Source organism: Morus notabilis, unplaced genomic scaffold (assembly GCF_000414095.1).
Source record: "Morus notabilis unplaced genomic scaffold, ASM41409v2 Scaffold9, whole genome shotgun sequence".
NCBI lineage: Eukaryota > Viridiplantae > Streptophyta > Magnoliopsida > Rosales > Moraceae > Morus > Morus notabilis.
Window position 1 is genome coordinate 40830 of NW_010356504.1, and position 14242 is coordinate 55071.

The window sequence follows — 14242 nt, forward strand, 5'->3', positions numbered from 1 at the left end:
ATGTTTAATTATCCATATTTCGGGTCTAATAAACTATCACATATATTCTTAACTTCAAATATCCTTATTTCAGGTCTATTCTAGATTAATTCAATATGAGATGCCTTAGAATTTGTGGAATCCTTTTTCGGTTAAATCTCCCTCTCGGTTACAATTTAAACTGACCACATGAATTTCTTTAAATCCCTATTCGGTTACTCCTCGTCCATTCATGGCATGTTCTATATTTTGCTTGAATATTATTCACATCCAAGATTCAATTCACAATTTAATGTTTCCTATCACATAGCTTCTCTATCCGAAACATCACTATGATCAATTCCCAAATTAAATAAATGAAAAGCCCTAAGAACAATAGAACACACTCTTCACGGAAAAATAATCAATTGCAACTCATTCAAATTGAAACTTAGAAATCATAGGTTCGGATCCATCAATCTCTAACTAAAAGTATTAAACCATAGCTAAATTAAATAAAACAAAGAGAATTCCAAGAGACATCACCATGCTCTTCACGAAAGAAGAAAAGAAGAAACAAGGGTAAATCCCAATGGCCGAACTTTACAAATTATTTCTCCACCAGGAATCAGCCACTCCCAGCAATAATCCCTCTGGGCCAACTCTAAAACTCTCGCCGAATCCCCCTTGAAAAGCCCTCGGTTAAACTCCTTTTTCCCCCCTTTCTCCCTGCGGAAAATCCCAGCAACAACCCCTCTAGAATATCCCTGAAAAACTCTCTGGAATCTCTCCCCAGAAACCCCCTGGAATATCCCGGATCTTCCTCTCGTTTTCATTTTCAAACTCTCCCTCGAGATAGGGTTTTCTCCACAGAAATTGCAACTCTCTATCCTCTCCATTTAACGTAATTACATGCGTCTCAAGCTTTTGGAGAACTGATAATCTAATTGTACTAAAAGTGATAACCATTAACCATTAATACCAATTGCATTCACTTATTTGACGCATGTTGAACCTTAGTTTAAAATATTCACCCCTATTCACATTCTCACCATGGTTTGAAGTTGCCCGTCTCCTAATTTTCCCTCTTCAAAATGTGAACATTAATTAATGTTTAAATCTACATGAAACTTTGAAGAACTGATAAACTATGTGATGGTGAGAATTCAAAGAATGCTATAGGTGAAAATTGTAGGGGGAAACAAAAACTGATTTTTGTGCAAACTTTGTTAATTATCTGCAGGTCAAGTCATTTAGAACAGCAGCTGAAGTGGATGAATGGCTGTATGCTAATCCGATGCGCTCTCCGGGAGCTTTGCATTTTGCCGAAATAAATGCTACTGTGATCAGCTATGGCCTTCAGACCAACTCAACTCCTCTTGCAAAGCGAGGATATTTTGAACAGCCAACATTGAAGTTTCAAATCCCGCTTCAGATTGCTGCAGAGCGCGAAATTGCCAGGTCTCTTATTGGAGGTACCAAATTTTTTCCTTCCTTTTTTTTCGGGAACTTCTGTGGTAGGACCTGTCTTTTTTAACTAACGGTAGTTATTGTTATTTTAACATTTGGATTAAAATTTTATATAGTCTGATTTGTAAGTGTTCGCATTAAAAATTTGCAGCACGTACTACAAAACTGTTTCATTCCGTTAAATAAATAGTCCAACAGTTAAAACAGTTAAAACAGCAATAACTACAAATAGCTAAAAAGGACAGGTCCCTCCGGAAAAATTCCCTTTTTTGGCTGTTTTGTTTTCATTGAACTAAGTTTTGGCCTCCATTTTTGTACTGGTCTAGATATGTAACTTACTGATGAGTTTCCACAATATGATCAGTTCCAAACTTTAGCTGGGTTGTTGCTCTTAAGGAATTTGCACATCCAAAGGTCGAAATCACATCTGCAATAACAGTACTTGGACCTCCATTTTTCCTTGCAACTGCCATTTTCGGTTTTGTGTTTCAAATGAGTTCTTTGGTGGCAGAGAAAGAACTAAAACTTCGGCAGGTAAAATATAGCTAAAACCTTTAAGAGCATCTGCAATGTAAATGTCAATCTCATTCTTGTATGTGAAAATAAGAAATGTGAAGTATAGCGTATCTGGTACTCCAATGCATAATGTTATATCTACTTTTTGTGCACAGTTATTAATCTTTAGAACTTATGAAAGTATACTCCAAATTTTAAAATAAGTTGAACACGACAATATGGTAATGTTTAAATGAAAACGTAAGTGCATCAATCAACGGCGGTCAAATGTAAAAATTTGGCATATCCACGCACAATGTATATGCCAAATTTCTCATCAAAATAGCGCCTCTCTGGGGAGTGATTTCGTACTCAAATACAACAACAAGAACAATAAGCCTTAATCCCAAGTTAATTAGAGTCGGCTATATGGATTTTACTTTTTCACGCAGCTCTGTTCAAAATTAGACTTTCTTGATACTAAAAGTTTAAGATTGGAGTTTGCCACTACATTAGAGATGCCCTTAAGTTCAAATGAAAAAAAAAAAAAAACTTATGATGGTGTGAGAGTCAAAATTTTTTACTCAGAAAATTTTGATCTTGCTGCAGGGGATGAATATGATGGGTCTTTATGAGTCTGCATACTGGTTGTCATGGTTCACATGGGAAGGAATTCTTACACTTCTGTCATCACTATTCACTGTCCTTTTCGGAATGCTTTTTCAATTTGACCTCTTCTTGAACAACAGTTCTGCAGTTGTATTTCTTGTGTTCTTCCTATTTCAACTCAACATGGTAAAGTCTGTTTTCCTGTCTTTATAATTTGTTATCAGTTAAGCCATGCTGTTTTCCTTAATACATTTCTCTAACGTGATTTTATCACAGCTTGCCTTTGGCTTCATGTTGTCAGCCTTCATGAGCAAGTCCTCATCATCTTCGACCATCGGTTTCTCGATCTTCATCATCGGCTCAATGACTGAGGCAGAATTTACCCTTGATTCAAATGTTTCACAAAAAAGAGTTTATACATTAGATTAGTAACACCATACTCCACTTCTGTGTCTGCAGCTTGTTGGAACACTAAATTTTTCCTACAGTCACCGCTTCTCCAAAAGGTTCCGAACCGGTTGGTCCTTCTTCCCTCCTAATCTTCTGACCAAAGCTCTATGGTTGCTTTCTGATGCAACTTCTAGTCCTCAAGATGTTGGGATCAGCTGGAGTAGAATGTCAGAATGTGCATCAAATGACGCCGAGTGTCTGATAACAATCGTATGTACCGAATTTCACAATGTTCAATTTGGCTAGTTCTACTTATTGATGCATGTCTTAAAATTTGTACTTTACAGAGTGAAATTTTTCGGTGGTTTGTGGCTACATTCTTCCTCTGGTCTGTATTGGCAATCTACTTGGATAACATTCTCCCAGATGAATATGGTGTAAGGAAATCAATGTTTTACTTTTTGAATTTTCGATACTGGACAGGAAGAGCCGGGAACAAAGATCAAGGTAAATCGACTACGATATTTTTCTAGAAAGCTTAGATTGGTTGTTTTATTAGGACTTGACATATTTTCTCCTTTCTCTTCATAGACGGTGCCATTTGTAGTTGCATAGAGGAGCTCAATCCTCCAGAAGACGAAGATGTCCTTGAGGAGGAGAACATCATAAAGCGACAAATTAAAGAAGGTATAGACGACACAAAAATCACAGTTCAGATACGCGGCCTTGTAAAGATACATCCCGCGAGCACGAACATCGGTTGCTTCAAATGCAAGAAAATTCCACCTTTCCATGCTCTCAAGGTAAACAAAACAAGTTAAAATGATTTATTTTATCTAGGTTGAGAAAATGTCCCTTGCTTCTGGCCTCTTTGAATACTTCATGATCAAATTTGTTTTTGTTTCCCAATCTAATTTTCCATGCCTTATGTTTTTCGTTCTTCTTTTTCTTTTTTCTTAAGTGACTTGGTAAAGTCTGATTATAGCATATAATCTTCAGGGATTGTGGTTGAACATTGCAAGGGATCAGTTATTTTGTCTACTTGGAACCAGTGGAGCTGGGAAGACTTCACTAATCTATTGTTTGACTGGAATAACTCCAGTCACTGGTGGTGATGGTAACATGCTTGTTGTTAGATATATTCGTGTTCAGCAGTCAAAATATTGATCATAAAGCATAGAGGAGTGTAATCTTATTCTTCATTTTTCTTTACATCTTATACTGTGGACCGCCTCAATAGCATTGATCTCTGGGAATTCCATACGAAGCTCTGTCGACATATCAAGAATCCGAAAATTGATAGGAGTTTGTCCTCAGGTGATATGCTCTCTCTGATCTTTCTCTAGGCATTTTTCTGTGTCATGTGGACAGTCTAAAGAAGTTTTCACCGTTTTGAAGTTTTCCGAGAATTGAGACTGACCCTTCTTTTTATGCTTTTATATTCACAGTTTGATATTCTTTGGGATGCACTATCTGGGCAAGAGCATCTCCAACTTTTTGCCAGCATTAAGGGCTTACACCAAGCTTCAATACAATCTGTATGTAATACACAAAAATTGAAAGGTTCTTTCACATGCTTTGCTACTCACAAAATGTTCAAGTCTAAACATAACCTAATCATCTCTATAGTATACTCCCATTTTTTAGCAAAACAAGATATTTTTTCACTCTGCATAAGATAAATGACTTCTAAAGGAAGTAAAATGCAGGTTGTTCAAAAATCTTTAGAGGAAGTGAGGCTCACTGAGGCAGCCAAAAAGCAAGCAGGCAGTTACAGCGGAGGAATGAGACGTCGTCTTAGCCTTGCAATAGCCCTTATTGGCGATCCAAAATTGCTCATATTAGATGAACCCGTATGTAGATCAAAACAGCGCTTTTCCTCCACATGTTTCAATTACTTGTTGCGCAAGTCAAGTGATTTATTTAGACTGCGATATGCAGACAACTGGTACGGATCCAATAACAAGAAGACATGTGTGGGACATCATACTGAAAGCAAAGAGAGGGCGCGCAATAGTCCTAACAACACACTCAATGGAAGAAGCCGACATTCTTGGTGACCGGATTGGAATAATGGCTAATGGCAAGCTCCAGTGTATTGGGAACTCAAGCAGATTGAAGACGCGATTCGGGACCGGATTTGTTGTTCATGTGAGTTTTGTCAAAAGCTCCAATGGACACACTCATGAGGATGTGAAGCAATTCTTCAAAACTGTATGTTGAATAAGTTAATGGTTTGAAAATCTCTCTCTTTTTTTTCTTTTTTTTACGTGAAAGTTTGGTTTCTAACATATATAGGGCTCATTTGTCAGCACTTAGATGTTGTACCAAAGGAAGAGAACAAGTCTTTTTTGACTTTTGCCATTCCTCGAAATAGAGAAGTACTTTTTCCTGTAAGCATATCCTCACTCTTCTACTTTGTCTCACTTTAAGAAAGCAATATTTTGCGTTCTGGTAAAGTCATGGTTTAAGATTAAACACTTTTAATTGTATTGATAAGAAAGATGATTTTGAATTTTCCGTTGAATTTTGACACACACAAAGCTTTGATCTTTCGTCACTCTATCCTCAGCATAAGAATAATCAAATGTCACTTTCTTCTATTTAAATTGACGACTTTATTAGTCCAATTTTGTGGCAAGTTAGGTTTAATTATCGTACTTTTCTTAATCTGATAGTTCAAAACTATATTCTACCAATAGGGTATTTTACATACGCAATCACAAAATTCTCAATCTAATCCATGTTTTCTGCCTATCATTTTCTCACTTAAATAACAAATTTGAGATATCTTCCTGTTGCATTAGAATTATATCCATTTGGTAATTGGTATATACTACATTCAACACGTATTGCTAATGCTAACTAGATAACATTATGTTCCTTACTTTAGTCTCTTTTTTTCTTTTTCTTTTTTTTTTTTTTTACTAGATAACATTATGTTCCTTACTTTAGTCTCTTTTTTTCTTTTTCTTTTTTTTTCTTTTTTCATGCACTACCTTACATTCTTGGTTGAATTAACTTCTGCACCTTTGGATTGACAATATTGTTGAAAATAGGATTGTTTTGCTGAGGTCCAAAACAGAGAGAGTGAATTTGGTATATCTGACATTCAGATTAGTTTCACAAGCCTTGAAGAGGTTTTCTTGAGTATTGCACGGAGGGCAGAGCTAGAAAATGCCATAGCTGAGGGGAAATTCGTCACACTCAACTTATCATCTGGAATGTCAATTGAAGTAAGCACAACTAAAAGCTTCTACAATTCATTTTTTACACGTAGAAATTAGAAGGTCATTGCTAGCTTAGTTGAAATATAGTCCACATTGACCTCCTATAGTCACGTCCAAGATCAAATATCCTGGTGAATCCCGGATTTGTCAAATTTGATCATGGGGTAAATTCAGGATTCACCGTGTAAATCCAGCGACGCTCACTATTTACTAATCATAAAAAGAAAAACGCGCGCGTGCCACGGCACATTCCTTAGCAAACTTCATTTGCTAATACTCTTGTCATCTCTTTTATATTTGTCTTGTTCCATTGTAATGTTAACGCAGGTACCTTTGGGAGCTACATTGGTGGGAATTCCAGGAACCGAAACAGAAGAAAATCCTAGAGGGAAAATGGTGGAAGTGCATTGGAAGCAAGATGATCTTGGTGCTCTCTGCATATCCGGCCACTCGGCTGAAATGCCAATACCACCAGATGTGGAACCAATAGCTTCTTTGGCAGTAACTTCAAGAAAGAATTTCACAGGTTCCTGAAGTTCAGGGGTATAAAATACTTCAGTAGATAATCATTCAAGAATCATTTCCTAATGATCCGCCTTCAAGAAAGAATTTCACAGGTTCCTGAAGTTCAGGGGTATAAAATACTTCAGTAGATAATCATTCAAGAATCATTTCCTAATGATCCGCCTTCAATCGATCATTGGAAAATGATTCTACTGAAGTTCAGGGGTATAGATTTTTTTGGCTATGCGTATATTAATATAATAAATTACATATTTATATTTATTTTTTTAAAAAGAATACAAGCCCCCACTAAACCCCGCTTGGATCCATCTATGTTGCTATGCGCTATATTTGCATGTTTTCTCAGAAGTGAGATCTTGTTTTAATTATTTTTTCCAAACTATTCGAATGAAATGAGTTAAGCAGCAACACAACTAAGTTAAGGAGGGAGATCTTGTTTTAATCATTTTTCCAAATTATTCGAATGAAATGAGTTAGGCAGCAACACAACCATAAGTGGTAGACATTCTTTTTTTTTTTTTTTTTTAAAAGCTTCTCAGAAAAAGTAGCATTTGTTTAAAAATCAAGGAAATTTCATAGTACAACAAAAGCTAAAGGTGAGGGAACATCTTTCAACCACAATGTTTTCATTTTATCCTAAGAGCATGTTTTGTGAGGCCATGAGCCGCCTTATTGGCTGTTTGGCCTCTATGTAAATATGCATAAAAGATGCACCAAAATAAGATGTAAAACATGAACACCATACAAGAGATTCACAATCATTGAATTGTTGACAACATCTTAGTTCAGAGCTTGAATAACTTCCAAACAATCGGTATTCATATGATGCACGAGTTCTTGTTTCTGCTTCATTTGGTGAAAAAGAGTCCACCATAGGAGATGTTGAAGTGACTGCCATGACAGCAACAAAAATAAAGAAATGATGCTGACTACAGTAATGAGAACAAAAGATTCAAGAATATGGAAACAGTTAGCTGGTAGAATACTCCTAAATAGTCATAGAGAGAAGTCTACTCAATTTAAATCTACAAAACCTTGTAAATCTCTAGAACTAGAGACAAACGATACGAGGAAGAAACCAAGTGCCTTTGTGTGCGCATGAACATCCAAATGAAACATTTACCGTAAAAAATACTATTGTCATCTGCTGTTACCCAGCAAAGAAAGGAATCAAGCTACACAAGAAACAAAAATATGAAAATAAAAATAATAATAATGATAATAATAATAAAAGAAAGACAAAAACAAAACAAAACAAAAATGAAAGGAAAGAAGTGGATTTATTCACACCTGTCCCACATGAAATATATAGTTAGAACTGCAAACTCCTCGTGTATATATAGATGAAATGGGGCAACCAAACAGGCACAGATAAGTTTGTGATTCAAGAACGTAACAATCCCCACAAAATCACATTTAAAATGATGACCACTATACATAATAACATCATGAATGTAAGAAATAATGTCAAAACCAACACAGCTTCAATTGATGCAGATTGTGTCATGAAAAACTAGAAACCTATGATGTACATTCACTCACAAACACTCAAAGTGCAAGAAAATCACGAACGGCCCTTGGCCCCACACAGCCTTCTAACTATAGACAGTTAGAGTTTCACAACACTTTGAAATCACAAATACATAAATCAAATACTCATGTCGAACATAAGCCACTTTGTTTTGGAGCTCCAAGAAACTCGCTAACCCTCAAAAATCACCTTCTCCACTCTGCTTGTGTCACTTTTCCTACGAAAATAAAACTTTTATTAGAAGGCAGTAAATCTAATAAATTGAATATCAAGACTTAATCATGTAACAAAAAGAAAAATGCTGCTCATATCTTGAATAACAATTAATAAGCATTGTCAAGCTATTAGAAAAATATTTTTCAATAATGAAAGCGGTACATGCAACATAGTTCAATGTCCATGGGTAAAAGAGAGTCAACTTTTCACAAAGAACAAATCATACCATTCCCATCTCGAGAGGATAGAGATTTATCGCTTTTTTTTCCTCCCTTGCTGCAGGTTTGAACCAATCTCTGTGTTCTTGGTGACTGTGAGCTGATTTTGCTATTTGTGGAAGATGGCAGTGAATGACGACGATTGAGGTTATTTTTCTCTGTCTCATCTTGTCCAAATCTTGGGGAGCCTTGCACTTTCAACTTTGCCTTTGCAGATTCAGTTGCTGCCATATAGCTTGGCAAAGCAGGAGCAGTCTGTACCCCATTCTCCGCACGTTCTTGTTTGGCTGGAGTAGAAGCTTTCCTGCCTGATTTCTGGTTGTCAATGCTTGTCAAGTCTTCCTTTTGTACCAACCCTCCGTTTGCAGCTAAAACATTTTCCTCTTTTTTAGTGTTCTCTGTTAGAACCTGTGATTCAACTGTAGCTTGCTCATCAGGCACAATTTCTTCTTTGCTAGTGCTCTCTACTGGAGGCTTATCATCAGCTATAGGTCGGTCACCAGATGATAACTCAGGTACCTCCTTGGTTACTATTGGCTCGGGGACTGCTTCTACCTCAGGCAGAATGGATGTCGTCTCTTTTTTCACCTTCTCACCGGGTGTTGTCTCTTTCTTCACCTTCTCACTTGGTGCTGTCTCTTTCTTTACCTTCTCAATGGATGTTGCCTCCTTCTTTACCTTGTCATTGGACATTGGCTCTTTCTTTACCTTCTCACTACCATTATTAATGCATTGTTCTACACCATCATGACTTGAACTGCTAAACTCGTTTTCAAGACTCTGCTTTGGTGGATTCTCAATTCCAACTTCTGACTGGACAGAGTTCTCCACTACAGGGATATGAACCTTTCTCAAGTTTCGTTTAACCTTTTCAAGCTCAATTTGTGGATTTTCCTGCACCGGTTCTGCTGGATGGCTTGAAACTTTTCTAAAGCTGCGTTTGGGTTTCTCAAGTTCAGAAGTTGTGTGCACTGAGACACTTTCAACATTTGTGGAATGTGATCTCCGGGTTCGCTTCGATCTGCTCGCTTGAGGTTCTGCTATCTGACCATTGCCCTGCTTTTTCTGAGATTTTGTATCCAGAACTCTCTTAGGTTGGGGAATTGGTTTCCAAAAATGGGTTGATGACCAACGTTCCAACCAGCTCGGAACAGAATTTGGATCACCAGATTCGTAGTGCACATGCAGAGGCATCACATTGGGTGATGGAGCAAGAAGCTAAAGCAACAAACCAACAAAAAAAATAAAATAAAATGTAAGGAGAAGATAATAAACTAGATCGTCAATTGCAAATGAATAAGAGTTGAATGGCAGTAGTCCAAATCACCTGATACCTAAGATTTTGTTTGTTCAGCAACAAGTTACAAGTCATTATTTTATTTACATTTACGCCATTAAGAAAGAAAAGGAAGTATTTCTATAAGATATTGATGTAAATGTGGCAATCAAACTATTTTAACGTCATGTCACAAATAAATAAGCAAAGAATTACCACAAACAACAATGAATGTTCCCAAAATACAAGTTTCTTAATCATATTTATGAACTACCACAGAGTTTCATATAAAGTGAACAAGCTCAACAGATTCCGTGTTCAGAATCAGAATTTATAAACTTAGCTTCATGATTCGCACTCCCTAAATTCATATCATTCAAAAATTTGCAAAGTTTTAAACGATCAATAATAATATCTTCTTCATACACATTCATAATATTCATATCAAGGTTTTAGTTATCTGTGTTCTTTCGACAGCTCCATCAATTACTAATAAAAGAATAATGATTAAATAAATATGTACAGAAATAATAGCAGAGCAGGCACAGTACAGTCCCCGCCTTCTGGTCATACCTTTCGAATGAAAGCGTTTATTGACAGCTTCGTTATTTGTGTAGAAATATTAACGCCAACAGGATCCAGCTTGCCACCCTGATGCAAATGGTAGGAAAGAAAATAATGTCAGATCTAGCACTATTTGAACAGAAATTTACATGTGCTGCCAGTCTAGACAAAGTACTCACATACAGTAGAATAACTGTATCTGATCAACTTATGGCCCACGGTTCATAGGTTTGAATAGAAATTCAATTTTTTATAAGAGAAAACTGTAACCAAAAGGTTTGAATTATGGTTTAAACTACAAACCAAACAGCACATTAATCTCAATGTTTGTCATAGTTCTCACACAATTGGAGGAAAGGATAGAACAAGAATAAAGAGGAAAGCTCAAGGATATTTACCATAGGCATCGCGAGATTGCATTTGCTTTGCACTTCAAGCCCAATATCAGAAGTTCTTATCCTTCTTCCACGAATTAGAGCCTGAAACTTGACAATCCCCAGCATACTACACAAAGTGGCAACAGCTTGTCTCCTAACCAAGTGCCCACGAATAAGTGCCTGCAGCCTTATGATGCCTTTCAGGGCCCAAAATGCTCGGCGAGCCTTCACATCATATACCAAATAACCAAATCAGTAAATTGTATTTTATTTAATCCCATAAAAAACAGTGAGCAATAGTTGAAATTAAAAAGAAAAATGCATTCATATCAGAGCTCGTTGAACAATCTGTAAAGCAAATAATGAGAACCAGTCAACAATAGAAAGTCTCAAAGCACCAAAGTTGCTACCAAAAAATTTAATAAAATTTAATGTCTGCAAACGAGAAGACGGCACTGGTTGGTCTGTATATTGAAAAAGATGAGATCCTGAGGAAGGTTGGGATTGGGGAGAGATAAACTCCTATTTTCCGTTTGATCGCTCAAGTAACTAAAGGACGAGGAGTGGTGACCCTCAGTTAGCCTTTAGTTACTTAGCAAGCTATACGTGACCGACGTCGGCTCCATACGTTAAGATTAAGGTTTGGTTGGACAAATCCCTGTTGAAACAAGGAAAACGCTCGATATAAGCTCAAAAAATGGTCATAGGGTCGACTCCTAGAAACAAAGAGGCGCTCTTGGTAAGCTAACCCACTAGTCAATTATTCAACAATAGGAATTGTTGTTTCTACGAAGCTAAAGTGGATGCCTGATGGTCCGACATCTCAAAGTATGCCTGGCCAGGCACCTAACTACACCCTTTACAATAGAGTTTCTGTGTGCTTGTATGTTCGTATGTGCGCGCCTAGAACTCCTCAAATTTAAGGAGGTGGACACAACCTACTATAACAATTAAAAACACCTTTGGAGAAAGTAGTATTCTAATTAAAGCTCGTTCATTTCACCGATTTAAGTTTTCAGTTTTAGGTTTCTATAATAAAAAGCTCTCAGAAAATGTCACATTTAACTTTTTCTGCTACAATGAAAAGTTCTCAAAAAATGTCACATCTTAGTTCGAATTGAAAACTCGAATCTGCGAAGTGAACGATGTCTAAATAACTTCTACTCTTTCTTAAATGAAGGGTTGTTTATCGAGAGATTTACCAGATAACCCCTAAAAGTAGCCTGCACAATAGTTGCCGCTTGCTCTTTCCTAATTTGCTCAGGATCACTTGGTACATCTTGGGGGATGGATCCCTGTGTCTCTACATTTTCGCTCCCTGGAAAAACAGTTCCCCCGTCACCATATATATTTTCACCTTCCTTGTTCTCCAACCCTAACTTCCCTTCATTTCCTTCAGTGGTAATAGGTAATGGTTGTGAAGTAGGTGAAACTGAAGCGAAATCAGCTCCTGAAGTCTTTGCAGCAACCACCACCTCTCTCTCATTTGCAAGTTTCTAAAAGCGGTGAGCAAGAACATAAAAATAACAACAATAATAATAATAATTTATTCATGATCAAAATGATACTAATATAGGTGGCAATGCAATTATACTTTACTTGAATAGCAGAAAATGAAAATCATACCAAATCTTCTGAGTATCAAGCTTGGAATAAATATACAACTTCGCACATACATATATTCATTTTTTCCCCTAAAAAAATGAATATACATTTTTTAAACTGCAACTAAACAAATTGTTCAATACCTCTCTTCCTTTTGAAATGTGGTCTTTTGACTTCTTCCCAAACAGTACTGCCCTGATCCATTTCCCTGGCGACTTGCCCATTGCACGAATGCCAACACCAGTAGCCAAAATCTAAAAATAATCAAGAATTTAAAATATATATACATATATCAACTCTCACATACATAAACTACAGAATCTAATAGTTGGAAACTAAAAAAGTACTTTCTATTTAGAATTAAATAAAATAAAACTAAAATAGTACTTTTAAACCCAAAAAAATATTAAAAAAAACTCCAAAAAATATTCACCATCACAAAAATTCATATACCAGGAAAATCGCACCAATAATTGCTTCCTTATACTTGCAGAAATCAAACAAGTAAAGAAGAGTCAAATCACTGCTTTTTCAATAAAATTTTAATCTAAGACTAGTTTTATTAGATAACCAGTTCTAGACTTCTAGCACAGTATCAAGGAAAGTATGTTACTGCTTCAAACCCAAAGATTTCCTCAAGTAAAATAAAGAATTCAGAAGCAGAAATTAAAAAGCTTGAATCTTTCAAAAAAGAAAAAAAAAAACACAGAAAGTTTAAAGATTGAGCTTTAAATTACTGTCACAAACTTTAACAAAAAAAAAAAAGAATTTTGACTACTTAATCTAAATTATGTAATCATTACTTCCAACAGATCCAAGTCAAAATGATTAAGAATTTGAACTGAAATACATTCCCTCTCAGTGGGCTTTTAAATTGTTACATTAAGCATTATAACCCAACCAATTAAGCAAAAAAACAAATTCAATTAGGCGTAGCCAATACCAAATGTTACAAATTTACAGTTCCATTGGCTGCATAAATACAAAAATAAGCAAATTTGAAAACAAAATGCAAAGAAATCAAACTCCAACGAAAATGCCGAATCTCGAAATTGAACAACTAAGAAACCCTAGAACAGACGAGATCTAAGATACTCAGAAAATGCAAAACGAAAAACAAAAAACAAAAATTATTTTTTTAAAAAAAAAAAAAAAAGGAAGCTGAAGCTGAGGCTGAGGCTCACCAGATCTGAAGCTCACCTGACGAATGCGAGACTCCGGAACTCCAAATCTACCATTCCTGGAAAGCAACCTCAAACCATAAGAACATTTTCCCGGAAAAAAATGAAAGAAAAGAAAAGAAAATGATAGAGCTACAAAACGAGCAGATTTCTGAAACTGCAAGCGGCAGTACACTATAGAAAGCGAGATAGAGAGATAAAAGGGAAGTGTACCATGAGAGAGAAAGCGAGAGCTAGAGAGAGAAAGAGAGAGCTTGGAAATCAAGGAAATGTCGATCTAAAGCTTCATCAGTTTTTTTTCCTTTTTTTTTTTTTCCTTTCTTTTTTGCTTCTCTGCTCTGCTTCGCTTTACTCTACTGCTCTGTACTCTTAACTCTTCGACTGGTGAGCCCCCGAAAAAATAAATACTCAAAAAAGAAAATGGATAAAATAGGGAGATAGGATTCTGTGCGGTTAAATGTAGTAGAAAGTAGGTGAAGTTTTGGTAAGTGACCAGTTGGATGAAATACTTCGGTCTAACTTTTTTGTCTCGGGATTGATGATTGATTGATGATTGATCACACGGTATAGGATAGGATTACAGTGGGGGGGAGCGTA

The 14242-nt window shown here is 36.2% G+C and overlaps 2 protein-coding genes across 5 annotated transcripts; one reads left to right on the forward strand and one right to left on the reverse strand.

The window, feature by feature from the left end:
• Window positions 1-964: 964 nt before the first annotated feature.
• Window positions 965-6686, forward strand: LOC21391017 (ABC transporter A family member 2). Its single transcript, XM_024161264.1, has 16 exons — window positions 965-1054; window positions 1202-1433; window positions 1793-1962; window positions 2533-2718; window positions 2809-2904; window positions 2992-3192; window positions 3270-3429; window positions 3514-3725; window positions 3922-4039; window positions 4163-4239; window positions 4371-4460; window positions 4632-4775; window positions 4864-5136; window positions 5235-5315; window positions 5982-6158; window positions 6480-6686. Exons 1-16 carry the CDS (start codon window positions 965-967, stop codon window positions 6684-6686), a joined length of 2514 nt encoding a protein of 837 aa, XP_024017032.1.
• A 1384-nt stretch (window positions 6687-8070) lies between these two features.
• On the reverse strand, window positions 8071-14019 carry LOC21391018 (protein IQ-DOMAIN 31). 4 transcript variants are annotated; one of them, XM_024177236.1, is made up of 8 exons: window positions 13859-14019; window positions 13665-13704; window positions 12608-12718; window positions 12062-12355; window positions 10881-11084; window positions 10492-10569; window positions 8651-9860; window positions 8071-8425 (listed from the first exon to the last, which is right to left on the reverse strand). In XM_024177236.1, exons 3-8 carry the CDS (start codon window positions 12686-12688, stop codon window positions 8394-8396), a joined length of 1899 nt encoding a protein of 632 aa, XP_024033004.1. In that variant the 5' UTR covers window positions 12689-12718; window positions 13665-13704; window positions 13859-14019; the 3' UTR covers window positions 8071-8393. The 4 variants fall into 4 exon arrangements, with proteins under 4 accessions (XP_024033004.1, XP_024032758.1, XP_024033052.1 ...); XM_024176990.1 differs by having other exon boundaries at window positions 13649-13704; XM_024177284.1 differs by lacking the exon at window positions 13859-14019 and having other exon boundaries at window positions 13665-13825.
• Window positions 14020-14242: the final 223 nt, after the last annotated feature.